The 25,931-nt window shown below is 59.9% G+C and overlaps 1 protein-coding gene across 5 annotated transcripts; it reads left to right on the top strand.

Annotated features, from left to right (window-relative positions):
• Positions 1-25,856, top strand: ANPEP (alanyl aminopeptidase, membrane). Of its 5 annotated transcripts, none has more exons than XM_058294691.2 (23): positions 1-86; positions 5,600-5,739; positions 6,363-6,480; positions 7,246-8,078; positions 8,508-8,650; positions 8,763-8,899; positions 9,251-9,377; positions 9,458-9,612; positions 9,714-9,827; positions 9,928-10,071; positions 10,187-10,252; positions 10,330-10,395; positions 12,376-12,551; positions 12,684-12,763; positions 13,780-13,913; positions 14,006-14,061; positions 15,081-15,228; positions 19,256-19,347; positions 19,718-19,828; positions 19,945-20,112; positions 21,237-21,377; positions 21,718-21,799; positions 25,289-25,856. In XM_058294691.2, exons 4-23 carry the CDS (start codon positions 7,474-7,476, stop codon positions 25,451-25,453), a joined length of 2,910 nt encoding a protein of 969 aa, XP_058150674.1. In that variant the 5' UTR covers positions 1-86; positions 5,600-5,739; positions 6,363-6,480; positions 7,246-7,473; the 3' UTR covers positions 25,454-25,856. The 5 variants fall into 5 exon arrangements, with proteins under 5 accessions (XP_058150674.1, XP_058150673.1, XP_071070480.1 ...); XM_071214377.1 differs by lacking the exon at positions 1-86 and adding an exon at positions 2,934-2,996; XM_071214378.1 differs by lacking the exons at positions 1-86; positions 5,600-5,739 and adding an exon at positions 6,062-6,207.
• Positions 25,857-25,931: the final 75 nt, after the last annotated feature.

Below are 25,931 nucleotides of genomic sequence, written 5' to 3'. Positions count from 1 at the left end.
CGGGGACGCTCGGGGACCCGGCGAGAGGAGCCGCCGGCGGCGGGCTGCGGGCAGGCCCCGGGGGCGCGCACACCCCGACGTCCCAGGTGGGTAGACCGCGGGGCATTGGCCCGGGATCCCAGCACGGCCCTGCGGGCGAGTCGCCCGCACCCCGGGAGCCCCAAACCCCGACTTTCCCGCGGGGCTGGGGTCGGGGCTCCGGCGGGTCGCAGCGGGGCTGCGGGGCTCGCGTGGCACCCCCGCGGGGTGGGGCAGGAGCCGGGGAGGGAGGCAGCCCGGCCGGCCCGAGGGGTCTCCGTGGCGTCCGCACCCCCGAGGGGGCGGCCCAGGGGCAGGGGCGCCAGGCCCCCCGCCAGCGTTGTGCCCCCACCCGCCTCGGGGGGAGGAGAGGCAGCTGCGGGATCACCTCCCTCCTCCCCGTGGTCCCCAAGGTCCGCGTCACGATGCGCGGGGTGACGGCGCGCCCGGCCCTGCCGCGGGAAGGCTCCCAGTGCGCCGCACGCGTCCGCGGAGGGGCCCCCAGGGGGCCAGCGCCCCGCAGCGCCCGGGGCTCCGGGACTTAGGGCCCCCCCGGCCTCAGCCCGTACACCCCTCCCCGGGCAGTGCGGGGGGTCAGTGGAGACCAAGCCCCCCCCCCCCCGCCGGCGCCGCCCATTTCCTGCGGACCCTAAAGCCGGGCGGGCGCGCAGCAGGAGGCCCGTGCCCTGCGCTGCGGGGCGTCGGGGGTGGGGTCCCCTCCTCATCCCCCCCAGCGCTGGGGCGGTGTCCTCCAGCCCCTCTGCTCCCAGAGTTTGATCGCTGAGCACTCCAAGGACATAGACAGAGACCCCCGACGAGGGAGGGGCCGGAGAAACGAGGCCCGGGTCCTGGGGATGTGGCTCTAGCGGGAGCTCCAGGAGCCCCTGCTGGGGGCGACCAGAGGATCCTTGTGGGGGGGGTCTCCCCACCCCCCGTGGCCCGCAGCCCTCCCCCCCCCCTTCCCAGCCCGGTCCAACCCCGGGGGTCTCCCCAGAGGCCTTTGGGTGGCTCTGGCCACTCCCTTGGAGGCAGAGTCGGGGTCCCCCGCAGGCCTGTGTCCGGCAGCGGCCTCCAGAGTCCCCCTTCTGCCAAGAAGCCCCACTTCCCAGAGAGCACCCCCAGCTCCGGTCCTGGTCTGGGGGCAGGAAGTTCATGGCCCTTTGCAAACCCCAAAGCTGAGTTCTAGCAGGTTCCCTATCGCTCAGCCTTTCCCAGAGCAGCTGTTCTGGCGCCAACCCCCTTATTGTGTCTGCATCATTCGGGGACACCCAGCCCCGATGACCAGCTCTTTCATCCCAGCCAGGCCTGCTTTGGGCAACTTGCTGTCGTGTGCGGTGCTAAAAGGCCGTGTGTCTCTTTCTGCACTTCCTGACTCGTGGGCACTGTCACGGGAGAGAATGTGGGGGGACACTTGCAGGAGGCAAGGCTGGTTAAGCCTAGAAACTCGCCCCTGACTAGCTGTGTGACCTGGGGCAAGCCGCCTAACCTCTCCGTGCCTGGCTTTCCTCATCTGCAAAAGCGGGGTGGCTCTCCGGGGGGTGGGGGGGGGACACAGAAGGCGCGCAGCCACACAGATGGGATTGCCCAGGCAGGATCTGCAGCCCAGTGCGAGCCCTCCGTGGCTCGTACCCTCTCCCCACCCTGCCCTGCCCCACCGGCGCTCTCGGGCCCTTCCCTCCTCCTGAGCGCCCGGCACGGGGGCGGCAGAAGAGGCCGCAGGGAGCTGCTAGGTTCCCACAGGATGGTCCCTGCTGAGACTCCCTAAGGAAGCGCCCTGGCGCCTGGCCCCGGGCCAGCCTGATGCAGCTGTGGGTGGAGGCTTGGTGTCCTTCCCAGGCGGCGGGGGACAAGGCCAGGAGGCCCCCCCCACTCACGGCTCCCTCGGAGCAGAACGACGGGCATCCGCGAGCCCCTTAGCCCCGGCGGCTCAGGGTGGGGGAGCTGAGGGGACGTGGCAGGGCTCGGCCTGGCAGGTGGCCTCCGCCCTCCCGCCACCGCCCGCCCCGGCTCCTGGCGTTGGCGCACCTGAGCGGCGCACCTGAGCAGAAGGCCGCTCGGCCCTGAGACGCGTCTGCTTCTTCCCTTCAGCCGAGGTCTGCACCTGGTTGTGCCTTAAATATTCTCTCGCATCATGGTCCACCTTGAATTTATTTTTTCCCAGTTTTACATAGAGGAACTTCTATTTTCTGGATCAAAACATAAGCAGGGCAGAAAGAATGTCAACCCCAGAAGGGCTGCTGTGGTTGAGACGGGGTAGGGGTGCTCAGGGTCTCCCCGTCAAGAGATTAGCAGTCAAAGGAGCGCGTGTGTTTGCTCACCTGCAGAAAGGTTTTGTTCTAAAGACAGCCCGCAGGCGCTACCGCCCCAAAATCACACAGGACAGCGCAGCGACTCTCCAAATGGGTGCAGCTATACAGGATGATTTTAGGGGGCTCCCTGGGTGAACGGTTTTTAAATCCACGCTCATTCATTTAAGTGTGTGTCAGAAAAAAATACATAATGCATCAAATCACGATTTCATTCAGGTGGAGGCTAAGTGAATAAGTGAGTTGATCTGAAGAAAAATATTAAGTCAATACTGTAGAGGAGGGTCACGGATACAGCCAAACTCAACAAAGGTGGTTTGTGGGCACATTCCAGTCTAAACACAGCGGGCAGGTGTGCTTGGTGTAGAGGGTGGGACAACTGCGCACGCTGAGGTCCAGCCTGACCTGCTGCTGCCCAGTTTACTTTGATTCACCTATTCCATGGCATTTACTGAGCGCCTGCTGTGTGCTGGCTGCTGTGCTTGGGTGTCTGGGGCAGAGGAGGCTACTACAAAGGACTGCCCTCCGTGTGCCCACAGCCTGGGGGCGGGGCTGGGGGCTGCCCTAGGGCATCTCACGGGGTGAGGCTCCAGGACACGCGGGCAGCAGGCGAGGGAGAGGCAGGCAGCTGCCTCGGCACAGGGAGCAGCTTGCACGTGGAGACCGGAGAAGGTGAGAGTGTGTGGAAGGAACGGTTCGAGGAACCGAAAGAGGCCAGGGAATGGATGGAGGGCAACTGCGGGAGCGAGGGCTTGAGATGAGGCCAGAGACTCCTTGGGGGCTGGATCACGCCAGACCTGCAGGCCCTGGCAAGGACCGCTGGAAGCCATCGTTCATTTAGCCGGCATTCATTAGACTCCTGTCCTGGGTGAGGCTTGGAGAGGCGTACAAAGAGAAACAAGACTTAAAGCGTCCCTTCAAGATCCCCAGGTCCGGTGGCAGGCTTTTGAACACAAGATGGCCTTTTGGCGAGTGATTGGATAGAGGGTGAGCAGAGAGGGAAGAGGGGCCACCACATGTGAGATGACAGTGACATCGGAGCTGGGTCTCGAAGGAGTTCATCAGGAGGGAGAGGAAGTGGGTGCTGCTGGCAGTGGGACAGGATGTGCAAAGGCTCAGGGGTCTGAAGAAGCCCGGAGGGTTTGAGGAAGCGTTGGCCACTGGAGCCAAGAGCCAACAGTGGGCAGTGGGAGGAGGAGGGTCCAGAGGGTCAAGTTCACAGGTCTAGAGGCTCAAGCCACGGTCAAGTTTTTTTTTTTTAAAGATTTATTTATTCATTTCTCTCCCTCCCCCCCACCCCTACCCCGGTTGTCTGTTCTCTGTGTCTATTTGCTGCATCTTCTTTGTCCGCTTCTGTTGTCAGCAGCACGGGAATCTATGTTTCTTTTTGTTGGGTCATCTTGTTGTGTCAGCTCTCTGTGTATGCGGCGCCATTCCTGGGCAGGCTGCACTTTCTTTCATGCTGGGCGGCTTTCCTCACGGGCGCACTCCTTGCGCTTGGGGCTCCCCTACGCGGGGGACACCCTTGTGTGGCACGGCACTCCTTGTGCGCATCAGCACTGCGCATGGGCCAGCTCCACGCGGGTCAGGGAGGCCGGGGGTTTGAACCTCGGACCTCCCATGTGGTAGACGGACGCCCTAACCTTTACTCGCAGGCAGTGGGGAGCTAGGGCCCAGGGCAGAGCAGGAGAGTCCTTTCCACCCCATTGGGAAGGGCTCGGTGCTGAAGAGTGCTGGTGGGTTGGGTGATGCGCCGTGCAGGGGTGGCCAGGCCCGGGTGGTGGCAGGGGCTTTTTCAGTGCCGGTGAAGACGGGGCTGCAGAGCAGGACCCTCACTGTCCGCCCCCCTCCCCTGGCCTGGGCTGGCGTGGGGCGCAGAGCAGGGACCCCTCGTGACGGCAGGAGGCTGCCTGCTGCGCCATCTTTGACGGCCAGAGGCCCGTTCCGAAAGTGAGGCAGTTCCAGGAGGCCGGGCCTGTGGGCCGTGTCCAAAGCAAACAGGAAGAGACCACGGGGCCTCTGTGTTTGGAGAAGGAATTAGGCCAAGCAGACTCGTGGGTCTCACGGCTGCAGAGGGGGGAGAGGGCAGCAGGCCCCGCCCGGGGCACGGCAAGCTGGGGCAGAGGGCGGGCACGGCCGCTGGGTGCCCGTCCCCGGGGCTGCGGCAGGCCGGCCTCCCTGCGCAGTCTCCAGCGCGGGGGGAGGGCGCCTGCGAACACAAGCCTCGTCGCCCTTGGGGGCCCCCGTGGCCTCGCCCAAGCCGCGGCCGTCTGCCCGTCCCCCCAGGCCCCTCGCGGCCCCTGGCTTCCCCCGGTGCCTGCCGGCCGTCGACCCAGGCCTGCTGGGGCCCGGCTGCTGCTCATGCAGGGGGAAGGCCGGGCTGGCCCCAGCTCAGAGCCCCAGGGAGGGGCTCTCTATGCCAAGAAGGCTAGGGCACCCTCGCTCTGGAAGGTGGGGACCGAGTGACTCCCCTGGAGACCTTACACCCAGACCCTGGTCTCCACAGGCCCGTGGAGGTGCTGGTCACTCCATCTTTTTTTTTAAGATTTATTTTTTATTTATTTCTCTCCCCTTTCCCCTCCCCGTTGTACGCTGTCTGTGTCCATTAACTGCGTGTTCAGTGACCGCGTCTATCCTTATCAGTAGCTCTGGGAATCTGTGTTTCTTTTTGTTGCGTCATCTTGCTGTGTCAGCTCTCCGTGTGTGCGGCGCCATTCCTGGGCAGGCTGCACTTTCCTTCGCGCTGGGCGGCTCTCCTTACGGGGCGCGCTCCTTGCGCGTGGGGCTCCCCTGTGCAGGGGACACCCCTGCGTGGCGCGGCACTCCTTGCACGCATCAGCGCTGCGCACGGGCCAGCTGCACACGGGTCGAGGAGGCCCGGGGTTTGAACCTTGGACCTCCCATGTGGTAGGCGGTCGCCCTAACCCCTGGGCCAAGTCCGCTTCCCAGTCACTCCATCGTGCACTGAAGCTTGCGTGAAGGAATTACGCGTGCGTTTGATCCATGCCTGCGTTCGCTGAACCAGCCTTCCCACCGGCTCAGGGTGCCGGAGCGTGAAGCCTCCCAGGGGCCGTCCAGCTCACAGGGCAGGCGGGCCTGTGAGCCCGGAGGTGCGTTCCGGCGTCCCAGGCTTCCTGCGATGTCGGGGACGGTCTGCGGTGGTGGGACGCAGGCCGGGGGGAGCCGGGCAGTCCTCCCCAGGTGGGGCTGGGGCAGGGACCGGAAGTCTTCAATAAAGACGTCACTTCTGAAAACCCGTGCATGTGTACATTCAGTCCACAAATACGTGTTGGGCACCTACTGTGTGCCCAGGCTCCGGGCCAAGTGCTGGGGAGCAGACGTAGCCGAGGCCCTCTTCTCACGGGGTCTGCAGTCCGGTGAGGAAGCAGGCGTGACCCCCGTCATCACCACACAGGTAAAATGGAAAATCGCGCTGCGTTCTAGGGTTGGAGCGAATAGGGGCTTGACCTGGTCCAGGAGGTTGGGGCAGCTTCTTGGAGAAAGATCTAAAGGGTGACTAGGAATTAGCCAAAGCAGGGGGGAGGGCAGCATGTGCAAAGGCCCTGTGGCGGAGGGAAGGTGGTGAGCTGGAGGAGCTGACGGGAGGAGGGCACGTGGCTGCAGTGCCGCAGTGAGGGCGAGTGTGGGAAGGAGTGAGGCCGAGAGGGGGCAGGCTGATGGTCCCTGGGCTTGTAGGTCCCTTTAGAAGATCCGATACAGATTCTAAGAGGAAATAGAAGGATTTATGCAGCATCATAAAAACGCTATGATTTGTGTGGGAAACACGTTGGAGGGAGCCTAAGAGGAAACGGAAAGTCCAGTGTAAGGGTGCAACAGAGTCCACATAAACGAGGCGAGGGACTTTGACCAGTGACAAGGCAAGGTAGGGGGACAGCAGTGGCCCGTGGGAGGGGTGGGCGGTGGCGAGGCCTGAGAAACTGCCCTCGTGGGTGTCCAGGGTGGTGATGGACTTCCTTCCTGTAGAGGCATCATTTATTGAGTCTGTAAAGATAAGTGGTACCTTCATTTCTACCAAAGACAGGAAAAGTGGCGCCGGGTAAGAAGAAGGAAAGGGAAGGCGGCGGTGGGGCCTCCTGCTAGGCATTGCGTTTCTCACTGAAGCCGAGCAACAGCCTTGGGAGGGAAATACTGAAAGGTATTTATGAGGAAACAGCTTTCAGCAAGGCCAAGTTACCTGGCCAAGGCCTCAGCTGGGGGAAGTCTCCACCAGCTTCCTCGTCCCTTTTTTTTTCTCCTTCTAATAATCGAGTGTTTCTTAAGTGTTCTCTTTTCAAGTTAAAGTGTTATGTTTGTTTTTACTTTATTCTCTTTGGATCTTAAAGTAGCAATGTGAAATTTTCATGCTAGGTGCTTTTTCTAATAGAAAAGCAAGCTGCTTCAATCGTTCTCATCATCTTTTCTTTTTTCCTATATTTTTTCTTTTCTTTTTTTTAATTAAAGTTAATAGTTAATAGATCCCAAGGAGGTCCTTTTGTTTTTTTTTAAAAAAGAAGAGGCAGAACAATTCATTTCATTTTACTCAGCTGATAATTGAAACAACAAAAAAGAGCATTTAGCAAAGAAGGGAGAGTGAAGTGCACCTGGAATCACTCCCTGCTCTGGACAAAAAGGAAGGCTGGGACCGGGGGGCTGAGAAGCTCCTGGAATCCTACTGGGACCAGGCAAAGGGCTGAGCCCTCTCCCATCTCCATTTCAGGCCTCTTGCTCCTGGGAAGTCCTTCCTTGCGTCTAACCTCCGCCCCCTCGCTGCTGATCCCAGCCTCCCGGCTCACGGGCAGATCAGTACCCCAGTCCCTTCCCTCTCCCCACCGGGCTGCCTCCTGTGCCTGCCCTGCAGCCCTCAGGCCTGGCCCGGGGCCGCCTGCAGCCTGTAACCGGACACTGTGTTTGTCCCCGGCAGGCTGGCCCGAGCTGCGCCTCACGCCGTCCCTGCATCATCGCCCGCGGTGGCCCGGGTGGAACGTGGCCCTCTCCAGCCCAGTGACCTTCGCCTGCCCGAGCCCTGGTTAATTTTTTGCCCACGCTGCTGGCTCCGGGGCTCCTCCCTCTCTCGGATAAAAGCCTGGCCCCTTGCGGCTCTGGCCCCTGCCTGTCCTGAGCCGCCCGGAGCGCGCCCCGCGCCCTCGCCATGGCCAAGGGCTTCTACATTTCCAAGCCCCTGGGCATCCTGGGCATCTTCCTGGGCGTGGCGGCCGTGGCCACCATCATCGCCCTGTCGGTGGTGTACTCCCAGGAGAAGAACCGCAATGCCGAGAGCTCGGGCTCCGGGAACCCCACGGCCGCCCCCACCGGCACCCCGGGCACCACCGTGGACCCGTCCTTACCGTGGAACCAGTACCGCCTCCCCACGGCGCTGATGCCCGACTCCTACAACGTGACGCTGAGGCCCTACCTCACCCCCGATGCCCAGGGCCTCTACATCTTCACGGGCAACAGCACCGTCCGCTTCACCTGCAAGGCAGCCACCAAGCTCATCATCATCCACAGCAAGAAGCTCAACTACACCAGCAGGTCCCAGGGGCACCGGGTGGCCCTGCGGGGCGTGGGGGGCTCCCAGGCCCCCGCCATCGACCGCACCGAGCTGGTGGAGCGCACCGAGTACCTGGTGGTGCACCTCAAGGCCGACCTGCAGGTGGGCAGCCAGTACGAGATGGACGCCACCTTCCAGGGGGAGCTGGCCGACGACCTGGCCGGCTTCTACCGCAGCGAGTACATGGATGGGAACGTCAGAAAGTGAGTTCGGGCCGGGGCAGACCCTAGATGCTGAGCCCGGGGGTGGGGGGAGAGCCAGGGGAGGGCTGGGGTTCGAGCCCGCCGGGCGCTGGGCTGGCCTCGTCGCTGCGCCCGCTGGCGGTGGCCCTGCCCTTTCCTGGTAGGGCATCGGGGAGGGGGCGGAAGTGGGCTCTTCGGCAGAGAGGAAATCAGAAAGGCCGGGGCAGCGCTTCTGCCCAAGGACCCGGCCGCTGCCACGGCGGGGCAGGGCTGCCAGGACTTTCCCCGTGGGTCCAGGAGGCCGGACGTCGCCCACCCGCGTCCCGAAGGCCGGGCGGGGGGCGACACGGGCGCAGCCTTCCACGGCGCACGCTCGCCTTGCCAGCCGGGCAGGGGCCCGAGCCCCCCCCCCCCCGGCCCTCCCCAGCCCCTGACCCCCTGGTCCGGCAGGGTCGTGGCCACCACGCAGATGCAGGCCGCGGACGCCCGGAAATCCTTCCCCTGCTTTGACGAGCCGGCCATGAAGGCCAAGTTCAACATCACGCTCATCCACCCCAAGGACCTCACGGCTCTGTCCAACATGCCGCCCCGAGGTGAGGGCCGCGCAGCCCTGGGCGGGGTGGGGTGGGGGGCCCAGCGGCCTGAGGCTGGGGTGCGGGGCAGGGAGGGGCCGCCTGGCCACCCCTCCGCCTTCTCCCTGCCCAGTTCCCAGCAGGCCGTTGCCTGAAGACTCTTCCTGGAACATCACCGAGTTCCAGGAGACTCCCAGGATGTCCACGTACCTGCTGGCCTACATCGTCAGCGAGTTCACCGCTGTGGAAAGGAACGAGTCCAACGTCCTGGTGCGCAGCGGCTGCCTGCCCGCACCTGCCCCGGGGGTCTCCTGCCCCCCTCGCCCGTGCCCCCCCCCCAGCCCCAGGTGTAAGGCGGGGGCTGACTCCCAGCGCAGGGCTCTCGAGCAGGCGCCGCAAGTTCCCCGATCCTCAGGCCCCGCCCCGGGGAAGCGGGGACACGCTCCTGTCCCTGCCAGAGGGGCAGCGGCTTCGGCTGTCGTTATTCCGGGGGGGGAGGGGCCCAGGACGCTCCAAGGCCCCGCGCCCCCTCCTCTGCTGTTTGAGCCCTGCCCCGTCGGGGACCTGTCGGGCGCCCCCCCCCAACCAGCTCCAGGACCCACGAGGCTCTCGGTCTTGCAGATCCGCATCTGGGCGCGGCCCAGCGCCACGACCGCGGGCCACTGCGACTACGCGCTGAACGTGACCGGCCCGATCCTGCACTTCTTCGCCGGCCACTACAGCACGGCTTATCCCCTCGAGAAATCCGGTGAGTGGGGGGCGGCGGGGGGGGGTGGCAGCCGCCGGGCGCCCGCGCCCCTCATGCCAACGGCCTCGCCTCGCCCGCAGACCAGGTGGCCCTGCCCGACTTCAACGCGGGCGCCATGGAGAACTGGGGCCTGGTGACCTACCGCGAGAGCGCCCTGCTCTTCGACCCGCTGTCCTCCTCCATCGGGAACAAGGAGCGGGTGGTCACGGTGATCGCCCACGAGCTGGCCCACCAGGTAGGCCCACCACCCCCCCAACCCCGCCGCGGGGGGTGGGGGGCGGCCAGGGGCGGGTGCTCGGGGGGAGCCCGGCTGGGCTGACCCCCCTGTCCCCGCAGTGGTTTGGAAACCTGGTCACCCTGAAGTGGTGGAACGACCTGTGGCTGAACGAGGGCTTCGCCTCCTACGTGGAGTACCTGGGGGCCGACTACGCGGAACCCACCTGGAACCTGGTGCGCCAGCCCCCCCTGGGGTCTGGGCGGGAGGGGTGCCCGGGCGGGACCCCCCCCCCAGTCCCGGGCCAGGCCGCTGACGGCCGCCGGGGACTTGCAGAGGGACCTCATGGTGCTGAACGATGTGTACCGCGTGATGGCCGTGGACGCGCTGGCCTCCTCCCACCCGCTGTCCAGCAGCGCCGACGAGGTGCAGACGCCGGCCCAGATCAGCGAGCAGTTCGACTCCATCGCCTACAGCAAGGTGCTGCGCCCCCGCCGCGGCGCGGGGCACCCGGGGTGGGGGGGGCGCGGCCAGGTGGGTGCCGGGGCGCGGGGCCCGGCCAGCCTGCTGAGGCCCCTGTCCCCCGCCCGCGCAGGGCGCCTCGGTCCTGAGGATGCTGTCCAGTTTCCTGACGGAGGACTTGTTCAAGAAGGGCCTGGCGGTGAGTGCCACCCCCCCCGCCCCTGCCCCCCCCCCCGGCCGCGGGGCCCCGCCTCACCGCCGCCCGTCTTTCCACAGACCTACCTGAACACCTTTGCCTACAACAATACCATCTACCTGGACCTGTGGGAGCACCTGCAGCAGGTGGGTCCTCGCCGGCCCCCTCCCGGGGCCACACTGGGAGGGTCCCCGGGGCCCCCCCGTCGGGCCTCGGCTGCCCCTCTGTGCCACGGGCTCGGCGTCAGATGGCGCTGGCCGGAGGTGCGGGGCGCCCGCGGGGCCCGGCTCCTGGCGGCGCGGCCTGCCCGGGGAGGGGTTATCTGCACGGGGAGGAAAACGGGAACTTTGGAGCCAGCTGTTGTCTGTGCTCAGCACTTGGCAGTGCCCTGTGCCCCGGCCTCCCCCCCCTCACCCCGCTCCCCCAGCACAAACTCTGACCCTCTGCCCCTGCCCCGCCTCGCATTCCCCAGCAGCCCCCGGCCTGGGGGTGGCCCTCCGGCCGCCTCTCCCCGTCACCCCCCATCCCACGCCTGGGACTGGAGTTTGCACTGTCCACAGCCCCCCCATTGTTTCCACTCCTCCCCCCAACTCCAGCCTCCTCGGCCCCAGGGCTTGCCCCCCCCAGCCCCTCCAAAACCCCAGCCCCCACCCCCCACCATCTTCTCCTTGGTGACCTTCCCCACCCCACCCCCACTGCTGCCCCGCCTTCCTGATCCCAGGTACCCAGGCCCATGGTCATGGTCTAGGGAGTTGCCCGCGGGCCCCAGTTGCCTGCTGGCTGGTCCCCTCCAGCTCGAACCTCCTGGCAGCCTGGCTCCCCCCCCCGCCCGCTGACAAAGGAGCCCGGCCCCCCCCACCGGCCTCCTTGCCCTGCGGCTCTTTCCTCCCCCTCTGTCCTCTCCAATGGCCAGTGAAGGCCGTTCTCCTTCCTCCTCCTCCCTCTCCCGAAGCCCCCACTGCTGCCCCCTCCCGTCCTTCCTCCCAAAGCCCCTCAGCACCCCCCACCTCCACCACCCACCTCCAGCCCTCAGCACCCCCCACCTCCAGCCCGCAGCACCCCCTACCTCCACCCACCCCCGACCTCCAGCCCTCAGCACCCCCTACCTCCAGCCCTCAGCACCCCCTACCTCCACCCACCCCCCACCTCCAGCCCTCAGCACCCCCCACCTCCAGCCCTCAGCACCCCCTACCTCCACCCACCCCCCACCTCCAGCCCTCAGCACCCCCCACCTCCACCCACCCCCCACCTCCAGCCCTCAGCACCCCCTACCTCCACCCACCACCCACCTCCAGCCCTCAGCACCCCCCACCTCCACCCCCCACCTCCAGCCCTCAGCACCCCCCACATCCAGCCCTCAGCACCCCCCACCTCCACCCACTCCCCACCTCCAGCCCTCAGCACCCCCCACCTCCACCCACCCTCTACCTCAGCCCTCAGCACCCCCCACCTCCACCCACCACCCACCTCCAGCCCTCAGCACCCCCCACCTCCACCCACCCCCCACCTCCAGCCCTCAGCACCCCCCACCTCCACCCACCCCCCACCTCCAGCCCTCAGCACCCCCCACCTCCACCCACCCCCCACCTCCAGCCCTCAGCACCGCCACCTCCAGCCCTCCACCTCCGCTTCCACCCTCTGACAGGCAGCTCTGCCTGTTCTTTTTGCCCTGTTCTTTGGTGTTTTCTTTTCTCATTTATTACTGTTCATTGTTGTAATTTTAAAAGCAATGCTCATGCCTTGAAAAAGATGAGGACAGACCCAAGAAGACAGTAAAAGCCACCCAGCCCCTCCCCCCCCACCCTTCTTCCTTCTCATCACCCCCAAGCTAGAGGTGAGGTGGGAGCACCCCAGGGGTCTCCTGACACACGTCCACCGCAGGGCGGGCCACGGGGCAGGAGGCCGCGGGACTTGCCCCGCCCCCGTGGGAGGGAGCCCGCGGCGCCCGCCCTGCACTGCCCGGGAGAGGCAGAGCCGCCTGGGGGACCCCAGCCCCCGCCGCCCAGCCCGGGGCTCTTCCCACCGCCTCCCCAACCAGTGTCCCCCGGGCCGGGGCGAGGGGTGGCCCCGGGCGACGGGGGTGGGGGGCGGAGGTCCCCTGACGCGCCCCCTCGCTCTGCCCCCAGGCCGTGGACAACCAGACGGCCCTCACGCTGCCCCGCAAAGTGAGGGACATCATGGACCGCTGGACGCGGCAGATGGGGTTCCCCGTCGTCACCGTGAATACCACCCAGGGTGACATCTCCCAGAAGCACTTCCTCCTCGACCCCAGCTCCAATGTCACCCGCCCCTCAGAATTCAAGTGAGCAGCCCGGGTCCCTGCGGCGGGGGACAAGCTCCGCCTCCCTGGGCCAGCAGGACGCAGGCTCAGGGCAGGGAGGCTGTGGTGGCAACGAGCTGTCCCCACTCACCCCCCGCCCCGGGTCTCATGCAGGTACCTGTGGATTGTGCCCGTCTCATCCATCAGAAATGGCAATGAGCAGAAACACTACTGGCTGGAGGACGTTGAGAAAGGTAAGTCAGTCCCACCCCAGCTCCCAGCTCCTGGCACCCGTTCTGGGTGCGCTTCAGCGAGCGTGCCCTCCGCTATGTCACTCAACAAATGGAACAGACTTATTTGGTTTCAATCTCCACTCTGCTGCTGCTCAGCTGTGTGACCCTGGGCAAGTTACTACTCCTCTCTGGTCTCCATTTTCTCCTCTGTAAAGTGGGGCTAAGAATAATTTCATGCCCAGTTGGGTTGTGTGGAGAGTAAACCAGAGAATCTACATCAGTACTTAAAACCGTGTCGGGCGCCTGCTGAGCCCTCCGAGACTGAGCAGCCCTTCTCTGTGCCAAGCCCTGAGGAAACAAACCTTGACCAAGTTTCCAGATGAGGGGCACAGACACAAGCAGTTAAAAGCACACCAGTGCTGAGAGCTTTCAGACAGGCACGTCCAGCCAGGGATATTGGAGCCTGGGAACAGGGAACCAGGAAGTAGAGAGGTTCCATTTCAGGGAGCAATCAGGGATGGCTTCCTGGAGGAGGTGAGCTCAGGCTTAGAGGAAGTGTAGGAGTTTGCTGGGCTGACACAGGAGGGAAAGTATTCCAGACAGAGGGAGGCGCGAGTACAGGGCACAGAGGTAGCAGGGAGTGTGGGAACTGCGTGGGGCGAGGGCAGAGGGGTGCCCGTGGGTGGGTCCCTGAGGGCCCTGCAGGCTGCCAGAGACACTGGCCACGCCCTCGGGTGAGCCCGGACTGGTGGGAAGCGGGTGGGCATGGCAGGACCCCTCTGGCTGCCAGGAGAAGGGCTGGGAGGGCTGGGAGTGGGCGTGGCCGAGGTGCAGGGGGCGGGGCGGGCGCCGAGGGGCGGGCGTGGGCAGTGGTCTGTACGCCCAGTCCTGCCGTCCTGCCTCCCTCCTTGGCACCAGAGGCGTCTGGGCGAGCAGGTGCCAGGGGAAGCTCTTGCCGGGGCCCGGAGGGACGATCCCAGGGCTCAGCCTGCGGCCTCCCGAGGAGCCCCCACCCCAGCCCCGGCCCCTCCCCGTAGCCAACAGCGAGCTGTTCAAGACGCAGGCCGACGACTGGGTCCTGCTGAACGTCAACGTGACGGGCTACTACCTGGTGAACTACGACGACGGCAACTGGAGGAAGATTCAGACTCAGCTGCAGATCAACCCTTCGGTGGGTGTCTGCCCCTCGCCCCAGCCCAGCCCCCGGGCAGGGGTCAGCCGGCAGGGCCCACCCCCACCCCCCCACTCTGCTCCCCCTTCTAGGCCATTCCTGTCATCAACCGGGCACAGATCATCAACGACGCCTTCAACCTGGCCAGGTGGGTGGCCCTCCCCCACGGGCCCAGGGGACGCCCACGAGCCAGCTCCCTCCTCTTGCACTTCCGGAGTGCCGGGGTGGGAGTGGGGGTGCCGTGGGCTCCCCGGGCCTCCCGCACTTCACTCCATTTATCCTCACGCCCCGGGAGAGTGGGAATCGTATCGCCCACGCATCACAGAAGAGGAAACAGAGGGTCAGAGTGTGAGACCTGGCCCAGGGTCACACGGTAGCCCATGGCAGCCAGGCACTGGCCTGTCCAGCTCCAAAACCACCCTGTACTCCAATGGCGCCACGCTTGGCCTGAGGACGCACTGTGTGCCGGCCCATGTGCTAGGTGCTGGGAGGACCTGGCCTGGGCAGGACAGGCGAGGTGCAGTGTGTGTGAACGAGTATTTATTGAGCGCCTACTGTGTTCCTGGTTCCCAGGGATGTCCTCTCCTGGACACAGACATTTCTGAACCAGATGTGCAGACAGCCTGAGGAGGAGGAGCGGGGAGGGCCCAGTGGGAGGGCTGTGCAAGTCCAAGGCAAGGAGGGAAGGGTAAAGAGCACAGTCTTTGGTGGGACAGATGTGGCTCGAGCGGTTGAGCACCTGCTTCCCACACAGGAGGGCCTGGGCTCATCCCCGGTGCCTCCTAAGAACAAAGTAAAACAGCACAAAAAAACAAGCCAACAAGTGACAAAATCAACTCAGGGGAGCCTACGGTTCAATCCTCAGCCCCAGTACCAAAAAAAGAAAAAGCACAGGCTCTTCGTCCTTTTGAATCTCAGCTGTCTCTTACGGGCTGTGTGGACTCGCACAAGTCACTTTGCCTCTCTGGGCCTCAGTTTCCTCATCTGTTAAGTGGGCCCCTCCCAGCACCCACGCCCATCCTTTCCTTCCGGTGAATGCTGGGGTGGGGGCGGTCGGGGCTTGGGGACACAGGAACCAGGACGGTGCAGGGGGGCCTGGGTTGAGGAGGAGCCTGGGGGGCTGGGCTGCGTGGGGGTGCTAACCTGGGTCCCTCTGTTTGTCCCCAGTGCCGAAATCGTCCCCGTCACCCTGGCGCTGAGCAACACCCTCTTCCTGAACAAGGAGACGGAGTACATGCCCTGGCAGGCTGCCCTGAGCAGCCTGAGCTACTACAAGCTCATGTTCGACCGCTCCGAGGTGTACGGGCCCATGCAGGTAAGGCTGGCGCGGCAGCGCCCGGGACTGCACCCCAGGAGGCTGGTGGGCGTCGTCCCTGGAGAGCCGAAACCCTCCAGGTCGACTCTCCTGAGAGCAGGCTTGGGGAAGCGGTGGGGGAGCGAGAGGGATGCGGGGTGAAGGATGGGCAGAAAGGAACACGGAGGCTTCAAGCCACGTGTGCCGATTTGAACTCTGGGAAATGATCACTTTCAGAAGGCCCTGGAAAGGCCACTCTGCTGGGGGCCAGAGGGTCTCTTCCAAGCTTCTCGGGTCCAGTTAACTCCTCTGTAAAATGAGCAGGCCGTTCCTCACCTAGCCTGCCCTCCCGGGCTGTGAGGGAGAGACTTTTCCCCCCTCCCCCTCCCCTTCCGTCTCCCCCTCCCTCCCCCTCCCCCTGCCTGCTGTTCTTGCTGTCTGTGTCCATTCGCTGTGTGATCTTCAGTATCTGTTTCTCCTTTTGTCTTCTCTTCTCGTCTTTCTCCTCTATGATTCACTGGGATTCGATCCTGGGGACCTCTGATGTGGAGAGAGGTTCCCTGTCAGTTGTGCCACCTCAGTTCCTGGTCTCTGCTGCGCTTCACCTTGACTCTTCGCTTTGTCTGTCTTTTGTTGCATCATCATCTTGTTGTGTGACTCACTTGCGTGAGCACCGGCTTGCTGCGTGGGCACTTGGCTCGCCACGCAGGCACTGGCTTACCACGCGGGCACTCACGTGGGCGCTTGGCTCACTGCACGGGCATGGCTCACCACGTGGGTACTTGGCTAACCGCGTGGGCACCCACATGGGCACTCAGCTCGCCACGCGGGCACTGGCTCACTGCACAAGCACTCAGCTCGCCACACGGGCACTGGCTCGCTGCGCAGGCAGCTTTCTCTCCTTTTTCACCAGGAGGCCCCAGGGCTCGAACCCAGGTCCTCCCATACGGTAGGTGGAAGCTCTATCTCTTAAGCCACATCCACTTCCCAAGGGAGAGGCTTTTAACAGTCCTCAAGGTCTTTTAATGCTGACCATGAAAAAAGATTTGTGAACTCCCCTGTGGGATCCTGGGATAGGGCTTGGGTGACCTGCGCCTCCCTCTTACAGGGTCTCAGGAAGAGCCACCTCTCTGGGGGCTGAGGTTCCCACTTGGGAGTCCAAAGAGAAATTCAAGTTCGCTCTGGCTGCAGCTACATGCATAAGGATATAAGGAAGAACAGAAGGATGTTCCCTGAATCACTGTTTATAATAGAAAAACAACAGCAACACTAAATGTCCAACAGCTGGGGACTGGTTACAGAAACGATAAAATACACATTTGATGGACTATAGTAGAGCTGTTAAAGAAAGGGTTTTTTCCCTAACTGTTTTTGGAGGTACTACCCTAAAGGAGGTTGTAATGACTTACCTCCCCCCCCACCCCCATCTTCCTAGTGCAGTTATATCATATTTGGTTGAATCAGTATTCAGCATTTACTTTTTTGTGATTATTTGAATAGGTTGTGTGCAGAGCCACATAGAGTACTATATTTGTTTCCTTTCGTTTACATCTTGTACAGATGTCTCAGAGGCTGCGTCCGTTTTGCTTTTTTCTTAGAGGCGTGGCTCCTGGAGCCCTCTGTACCTGCCTGGTCCCATCTAGAACCGCTACACTGTCCCCAGGCTGGGAGGCCCTTTCATCTCGCTCCTGTGTTGTGTCTCCCGGAGGCAGTGGATGCTTCCTTGTTTTCCTCTCTCATAGGGAAGCACAGTTTTCTGGAGCTTTTTGAGAAAGGCCGTGTATTTGTTTCCTAGGGCCACCGTAGCAAAAGACCACACTGAGTGGCTTAAAACAACACAAGTTTACTCTGTACAGTTCCGGAGGCCAGAGGTATAAAACTAAGGTGTCGGCTGGGTTACGCATCCTCCGACGGCTTCTGCGGAGAGTCCTTCCGGGCCTCCTCCAGCTTCGGGTGGCCCCAGACGTTCTGTGGCTCGTGGCGGCGTCACTGGAATCCGTGACCCCGTCAGCACATGGCCGTCTTCCTGCTGCAGGGTCTCTGTGCAGATTCCCCCCTCTTCTGTGTATTAAGGTTCACCCTGCTCCAGCAGGACCTCATCTTAACTAATTATAGCTATTTCCAAATAAGGTCATGTCTGTAGGTGCCTGCAGCTAGGACTTCAGGGTAGCTTGAGAGACCCAGGCCGGCCACGGCAGGTGCCTGAGAGGTGGGCCTTGCCTGTCTGAAATGCCTTTATTCCACCTTCACAGTTGATTGAAGTCTGTCTGGGTTTAGAAGTTTCTAGGTTGGAAATTACCCTCGGAAGAGTGTCACTGACGTCAAGCTTCTCCAGTTGCTGTCGAGAAGCTCAGAGATGTCCTCATTTCCGGTTCTTTGTGGCCAGCTCTACCTGCTTCTGGAAGCTTTTGGACTCTTGTCTGAATCCTGGTGGCCCACGGTGTGGGCCTTTTTTCATCTGGACTTTCATATCCTTCAGGGTTCGGACATTTTTTTGCACTGTTTCTTTAAAACTTTCCTACTTTTTTCCAGTTTTCTCTTTCGAGAACCCCTGTTAATCCAACTTCTTTCTCCTGCATTGATCCTCCGGTTTTCTTGTCTCTCCTCTCCTAGTTCTCATCTTGCTGGGCTTTTGTTCTGCTTTCTGGGAGATTCCCTCAGCTTTCCATTCCCCCTCTCCTCTAGAGATTTTTCATCTCTTCTGTCATACTTTTAAATTCCCAAGCGGCCTTTCTGGCTCTTGGGTCCTATGCAGTATCTTCTCTTACTTCTCTGAGGATGTTTATTACAGGTTTACGTGAAGCTCCCTTTTCTTCCATTGAGTTGCTTCCTCTTGAGTTTTATGTTTGTTTTGATCTCTTTCACACTGAGGCTAAGCTGCCTCTTCTGACTCGAGAGTGAGGCGGTAAAAAGTGATGGCATGCTCTGGGGGAAGACTGGAGTTTGTTCACTGGGACGTCACTATGGGGTGACTGGGTGGTAAAGTAGCTCTTTGCTAAGGACCCCCAAAATTAGCGTCCATGGGAGTTTTCTCTTGAGCACTTAGTTTCTCCCGAGAATGTGCCTCATTCTTATGCAGTGAGGCTGGAGCCAGAGTAGGGCTGGGGGCTGCGCGGAGCTCCGTACAGCGCGGGGCTTCCACCTCCGACCCTCTTTGCCATCAGCAGCCTTCCCTCGCCGCCACTGCGCCTGGCGACCCCAAGTCCTGAGCCCGCCGGGTTTGGTTTCTCCTGTGGGGAAAGGAAGGAGGTGGCCTGCTCTAAGGGGCAGGAGTGCAGACTTGAGGATTTCACTCTTCCTCCCACAGACTTCAATTCTGCCCCCGTTTGCAGCCCCTGCCTCACCCCTGACCCCCCCAGAGCCGTCCCTCCAAGTCCTGAGCCCGTCCGGGGCTCCTCCCGGCAGCTTCCCCCGCCCGCTTCCTGCCAGCCTCTCCCCTGGGCACCATCTCTTTCTCCGCTTTCCTGCTGCCTAACCCACGTCAACCCCGATGCTTCCTTTCCTATTCTCTTTGTTCCTTTCCATTTGAATAGGCATCGTGGGCACAAATGTCAACCCACCAGGTTGACCAGAAGCCCACGAGTGGTTTCACTAGCACGGCCTGGGGCTTACGTGGGGTCAAAAGAGCCGCGCGCGGAATTGTAGATGCGCCAAGCAGGAAAGAGAGAAGCGGAGAACAAAGGAGAGGACGCGTCCGTTTGGAGATCACGGTCGTGGTCTGCGCCCGGGTGGTTTTTGGTTGTTTTCTGCGTGTGCGTTTCCGTGTTTCTGGATTTCCCGCAATAACCAGGGAATACTTCTGACGGGGGCCAGGGCGCGGGGCAGGACGCTTTGAGAAACGGGCGACGTTAGCCGTCGAGCCTTAGGACTGAGACTTGGAGGGCCACCTGAAGCCTCCGCTGGTGCTGGCCCCTCCAAGCCGCCGGGGCCTTGGCGAGCCGCTGACCTCCGACCCCTGCTCCTTCCTGCTCGCCCCTGCCACCGCGCCAGAGGCTCCGCGGCCGCTCGGCCCCTCCCTCTGAAGCTGTTCCTGGTTTCTTTTCCGCAGAACTACCTGAAGAAACAGGTCACTCCTCTCTTCAATTACTTCCAAAACCTCACCCAAAACTGGACTGCTCACCCGCAAACGCTGATGGAGCAGTGAGTGGGACCCTCCCCCGGGTCTGGGGGTCCGCCGGTGCCCCCCCTGCCCCATGGGCCAGCAGGCAGAGACACCCCCCCCCCCCCAGAGGAAGGGCCGCGCTCTGAGGCTCTGTGGCCTGTGGGCCCCGGGAGGCCACGGCCTGCAGGTGTCCTGCTGGGGCTAAGCCTGTGTCGGCCGCTCCGGGCACCCAGGTGGCTTGGGGACCAAGGAGCCTCAGGCCCAAGGCACACAGCAAAGGGGGAGCCTCGCAGGGGCCGGGAGAGGCGCGGACTTAGCCCGCCCTCCCGCCCGGAGTTGTGGGTCAGCGGGGGAATCTCTGCCAGAGCCTGGGCCAGGCATGCTGACCTCGTGTCACCCCCGGGGCAGGTACAACGAGATCAATGCCATCAGCACCGCCTGCTCCAACGGGGTTCCTGAGTGTCGGAAGCTGGTCTCGACGCTTTTCACTGAGTGGATGAACAAACCCGACAACAACACGTGAGCACGGCCCCTGCTCCTCCTCGTCCGCTCCTCTATCCCGCCTGCAGCCCGGCCGGCGTCAGGCCACCCCTCCCCGCCGCTGCGCCCCCTCTGACTCCCCGCTCCCACGCCAGGATCAGCCCCAACCTGCGGTCCACCGTCTACTGCAACGCCATCGCTCTGGGCGGGGAGGAGGAGTGGAACTTTGCCTGGGAGCAGTTCCAGAAGGCCACGGTGGTAAACGAGGCCGACAAACTCCGCTCAGCCCTGGCCTGCAGCAACCAGGTGTGGATCCTGAACAGGTGAGGACCCGGGCGGGGCGGCCCAGGTGAGCTCCCCGCCAGGTAGGCCAGGGTCCCCATGTGAGCAGACACGCGCCAGGCCTCTGGTTCGTGTGATCCTCACAGACCTGCGAGGTGTGGGCGGTACTTCCCATCTTAGAGCCAAAGACACGGAGGCTCAGAGAAGCACGGCCACCGGCCCAGGGTCCCGCAGCGTTAAAAAGGGGTAGAGCCGGGGAAGCGGCTGTGGCTCAACCAGCTGGGCTCCCGGCTACCACATGGGAGGCCCTGGGTTCGCGTCCCGGGGCCTCCTTGTGCAGGCAGGCGCGCCCGCACGCTGCGGAGAGCTGCCGGCCTGGGTGCCAAGGAGCCCTGCCCGGCCTGCAAGCGCTGCAGAGGGCCGACTCAGCGAGGTGACGCAACGAAAAGGGAGACAAGCAAAAACAAGCAGAGCGCGCAGCGAACGGACACAGAGAGCAGACAGCAAGCAAGCTGCAAGGGGGGCGGGAATGAATAAATACATACAGACACAGAAGAAGGCACAGCGAATGGACACAGAGAACAAGACAGCCTGCAGAAAAAGCCACGGGGGGGGGGGGTAAAAAAAATGTAATAAAAGTTAAAAACAAAAAAAGTGGTAGAGCCAAGAAGCAGGCCGGGCCTGTCCCCCTGTTCTGTGCTTGTAATTGCTGTGGCCCATTTACCTTTGCCGACAGCAGCTTAGTTGCCCTCACCGAGGGCTGTGGCACAGCTGGACCCGAGTCGTCCTGGACGTCCAGCCAGGCACCCCCCTCACCCCCGCAAGTCGAGGGGTCCTAGCTCCCATTCTGTGCCTCGTACACTCTCCCCGGGGCCCCGGTAAAGAAGAGCTGCTCTCAACGTCCCGTGGCAGTGGCCACCCTACCTGGTGCCAGCTTGGGCCCTCTAGTATTCACCTGGAAGTGACCAGGCACCAGCTCCATGTCAGGCACGGCACCTGGCACGGCCACGAGGAGGCAGGACCTCGAGCACCGTGCCGTCTCCTGGGTGCTGGGCGGATGCGGAGGTGACGCACGCGGGTGGGGGGCTCTGCGGGCCCGGGTGCCCTCTCGGGCGCCCACCCGCGGGCCTGGGACGCGGTTACCCACCTGGCGGCTGTCTCCCAGGTACCTGAGCTACACGCTGAACGCCACTCTCATCCGGAGGCAGGACGCCACCTCCACCATCAGCAGCATCGCCAGCAACGTCGTCGGGCAAAACCTGGTCTGGGACTTTGTCCGGAGCAACTGGAAGAAGCTCTTTGAGGAGTGAGTGGGAGGAGAGGCGTGGAGGAGGCCGGCGGGCGGGCGGGCACGGCAGGGGGGTCTCGGGGGCAGGAGCTGAAAGTCAAGGTGGGATGCCGACCCTCCCTGTCCCCACTCGAGGTGGCCGAGTGGACGATGTGGGGGGGGGGCGGCTCGGGGTTGTGCGGTCAGGCCTGCGCCGGGGTCCCGGCTCCCCCACGTTCTGCGGGTGTGACCTTGGGCGTGTCGTTTCACCTCATCTCTGCGAAGGAGCGAAGCGTGCCCCCTCCCGGCGCAGCGGGGAGGACACAGGTAAGGAGCGCTGGCCGCGGCCCCTCACCGCCCACCCTGTCCCGCCCCGCAGCTACGGCGGCGGCTCCTTCTCCTTCGCCAACCTCATCCAGGGAGTGACCCGGCGGTTCTCCACCGAGTACGAGCTGCAGCAGGTGAGAAGCCGCGCCCCAGCCCTGGGTGGCCCCGGGGCGGGCACGGTGGGGGCCGGGGCACGACGTAAGAGGCCCAAACCCAGTCCAAGGGAGGAGGCTCCATGCCACTCCCGCCGTTCGTGGCCGCGAGGGAGAGGGGGCTCGCGGGGCCAGGCCTTCCGACTTTCGAGGAGAAGCTGGGAACCTGCAGGCTTTGAATGCTGACACGTCGATTTAAAAATGTATCTTGGAAATTTTCAAAAACGCACAAAAGTAAGAAGAAATCTTGATAGTTACCCAGTTATCAACGTTTTGCTAACATTTTTGTGGGGGTGGACAATTTTAAAGCAAGTCACTGACATTATTTAATTTCACCTATAAATACTTCAGTCACATCTAAAATACAGGTTTGGGGTTGTTGTTTTTTTTTAACACAGTCACACTGCCATTATCAAACAAGGAAATTAATGATCCCTTATATCTTATATCCAGGCCATATTCAGATTTTCTAAGTCTTTTTTTTTTAAGTCTTTTTTGCAGTTAGTGTGTTTGAGTCAGAAGCCAAACAAATGTCAGCTCATTGTATTAGATTCGTTTTTTTAAATTGAGATACAAAATGGTAAAATTTTAATGCATGGATTATAAGTGTACAGTTCAATGGCTTTTCGTAGAAGGTTGTGCAACCACCACCACTATCTAATTCTAGAGCATCTTCATCACCCCCCAAAGGAAGCCCCATACCCATCTGCAGTCACACAGTGACTCCCCATTTCCCCCCGCCCCGCCCCTGGCAGCCACTGATCTACCCTGTTCCACGGATTTGCCTATTCCGACAGTTCATCTGAATGGACCCATATAGTATGTGGCTCTTTGTGTCTGGCTTCTTTTACTTAAGGCAGCCTTTCTCAGGTTCATCAGTGTTGTAGCATGTATCAATACTTCCTTTTTATGACTGAGTAATATTCCATTGTATCAGATTTTGTTTATCCATTCATGAGTTGAAGAAATTTGGATTGTTCTACCTTTTGGCTGTTATGAATAATGCCAGAACATTCATTTCTGAGTTTTGCTGTGAATCATGTGTTTTCAGTTATTGTGGGTATATACCTAGGTGTGTAATTGTTCTGTCGTGTGCTTTCTATGTTTAACTTTTTGAGGAACCACCAAAATTCCCAAGTAGCTACACAACTTTACATTCCCACCAGCAATGTAGGCGGGTTACAATTCGTCACATCTTCCCAACACTTATTTTCTGTTTTGCTTTTTTAAAAAATTGCCATTCTATTGGGTGAGAAGTAGTATTTCATTGTAGGTTCTATTTGCATTTCCCTAATGGCTAATAATGTTGAGTATCTTTCCATGTGGTTTTTGGACATTTGTATGTCTTCTTTGGAGAAATGTCTATTCAAACCCTTTGCCCATTTTTAAATTAATTTGTCTTTATTGTTGAGTTATAAGTGTTCTTTATATAATCTGGGTACTAGACCCTTATCTTTATCAAATATATGATTTGCAAATATTTTCTCTCATTGTGTGGGTTATATTTTCACTTTCTTGGTGTAGTATCTTTTGATACAAAAATTGTCAATTTTGATGAAATCCACTTTATCTGTTTTTCTTTTGTTGCTCATGCATTTAGTGTGGTATCCTGGAAATCACTACTAGAGCCAAGAATTTTATAGTTTCAGCTCTTATATTTAGATCTCTGTTCCATTTTGAGTTAAGTTTTGAAAACAGGGTGAAAACATACATTGTTTTGTATGTGGATATCCTGTTTTCCCAAAACTATTTGTTAAAGAGTTTGTTTCCCCCATTGGATGGTCTTGGCACCCTTGTGAAAAATTAATTGATCATAGATGTATGGGTTTGTTTTTGGATTCTCAATTCTATTTCATTGGGCTAAGCATCTATCCATATGCTAGTACCACAGTGTCTTGATTATTGTGGCTATATAGAAAGTTGTGAAATTGGGACGCATGGGTCCTTCAACTTTGTTCGTTTTCTGGATTGTTTTGGCTATTCTGGGGCCTTTGCATTTCCATGTGAATTTTAGAGTCAGCTTGTCAGTTTCTGCAAAAAGGGCATTTGGAATTTTGATACGGAGTGCACTGAATTTGTAGATCAATTTGGGGAGTATTGCCTTCTTACCAATATCATCTTCCAATTAAATGTGGGCTGTCTTTCCATTTATTTAGGTCTTCCTTATTTTTTTTTCAACAATGTTTTGCAGTTTTCAGAGTACCAGTCTAACACTTTTTTGTTAAATTTATTCCTAGATATTTTTCATTCTTTTAGGTTTTACTATAAATAGGATTGCTTTCTGAATTTCATTTCTAGTGCATAGAAATACAACTGATTTACGTATATTGCTTTTGTATCCTGAAACCTTGCTGAACTCATTTATTAGCTCTAATAGTTTTTTGTTTCTTTGTTTTTTGTGGCTCACTTAGGATTTTCTCTATACAAGAGCATGGCATTTACAAATGGAGCTCATTCTTTCTTTCCAATCTAGATGCCTTTTATTTCATTTTCTTGCCTTACTGCTCTGGCTAGCATCTCCAGCAGTGACATATCTTTTAATCTGTAATGGCCTTCTTTAAAAAAAAAGGTGTCTTTATTTGTTGAAGCAAACTGGATCATTTGTAGTATAGAATGTCCCACAGTTTACATTTGGCTGGTTGCTTGCTCACAGTGTCTGGGTAATTTGTGACTCTGTCCCCTCTTGATTGAATTCAGATTACAATTCAATTAAAAACCGAGGGTCATAGCAATTCTCCTGCTAGGTGTACACTCTAAAGAATTGAAAACAGGGACTCGGGTACTTGTATGCCAATGTTCTTAGCAGCCTTATTCACAATAGCCAAAAAGTGGAAACAACTCCAGTGTCTACCTGCAGATGAATGGTGTATTTATACAAGGGGTGTTATTCAGGCATATAAAGGAATGAAGTGCTGATGCAACTACATGGATGAAGCAAAATAAACCAGACACAAAATAACCAATATCGTATGATTCCACTTACATGAAAGATCTAGAATAAGCAAATTCATAGAGACAGAAAGATGATTCAAGATTATCAGGGGCCAGGGGAACAGGGGGATGGAGAGTTTTTGTTTAATGGGGACAGAGTTTCTGTTTAGAGGGGTGAAAAACTTTTGGTAATGGATGGTAAGAGCACCACATTGTGACAGTTAAGTAAGGCCACCAAACTGCACACTTAAGAATGGTTAAAATGACAAATTTTATGGTATATATATATGTCGCTACAATTTAAAAAATAAATTGAAAAAAGCAAACAAAAAAACCGAGGGTCGACTCAGTGAAAGTCCAATACGCCCGTGAGCCAGCCTTAGCCCAGGGCTGCCATTTTGCGACCTCGGCCGTGGATAAAGGCTTGGCGCAGGGACAGTCCCCGTCTCTGTGGCCCCTAGAGCAGAGGGGGGTGCTGCAGGGCTGGGGGCTCCGCTCCTCAAAGCCCGGCCCGGGGCTCAGAGGCTTTGCTTCCGGCAGCTGGAGCAATTCAAGAAGGACAACGCAGACGTGGGCTTCGGCTCGGGCACGCGGGCCCTGGAGCAGGCCCTGGAGAAGACGAGAGCCAACATCAAGTGGGTTGCGAAGAACAAGGCGGAGGTGCTCAGGTGGTTCACAGAAAACAGCAAAGACCCTGCCCCGTAAAGTCACACGGTCCCCGGTGAGACGCCGGCGGGGCCGTCCCGGGGGCCCCTGGCAGGGCTCCCCCCGAGAGCCTGAGGCCCCGGTGACCTGCCCTCAAGGACGCAGTCCCTGCCAGCGGGGCAGCCCGGTTCTGGGTGTCCCAGCGCCCCGCGGCCCCTGCCCCCGTGCCAACCCGCCCCGGCCCTGGCACCCCGTGTCCAGGCCTGGGGACTGATCTCAGGGAAGCCCAGCTCCAAGGCCAGGCGGGCAGAGCCCTTGCTGGACAGCCTTGGAAGGACTGGGGGCTGCCCTGTGCCTTCTCCCACCTTCCCAGACGACCTCAGAACCTGTGAAATCAACAGGGCGCCAGATCCGTATATTTTTTTTTTCTAAGAGAAAATACAAATAAAGGATTTCTAGATGAGCTGCTTTTGTTTTTTTTTGAAAGATTTATTTTTTATTTTATTTCTCTCCCCTTCTCCCCCCCTTTGTCTGTTCT

Source organism: Dasypus novemcinctus, chromosome 3, assembly GCF_030445035.2.
Source record: "Dasypus novemcinctus isolate mDasNov1 chromosome 3, mDasNov1.1.hap2, whole genome shotgun sequence".
NCBI lineage: Eukaryota > Metazoa > Chordata > Mammalia > Cingulata > Dasypodidae > Dasypus > Dasypus novemcinctus.
Note: the sequence above shows the minus strand (reverse complement) of the source record. Positions and strands in the feature narration are given on the sequence as shown.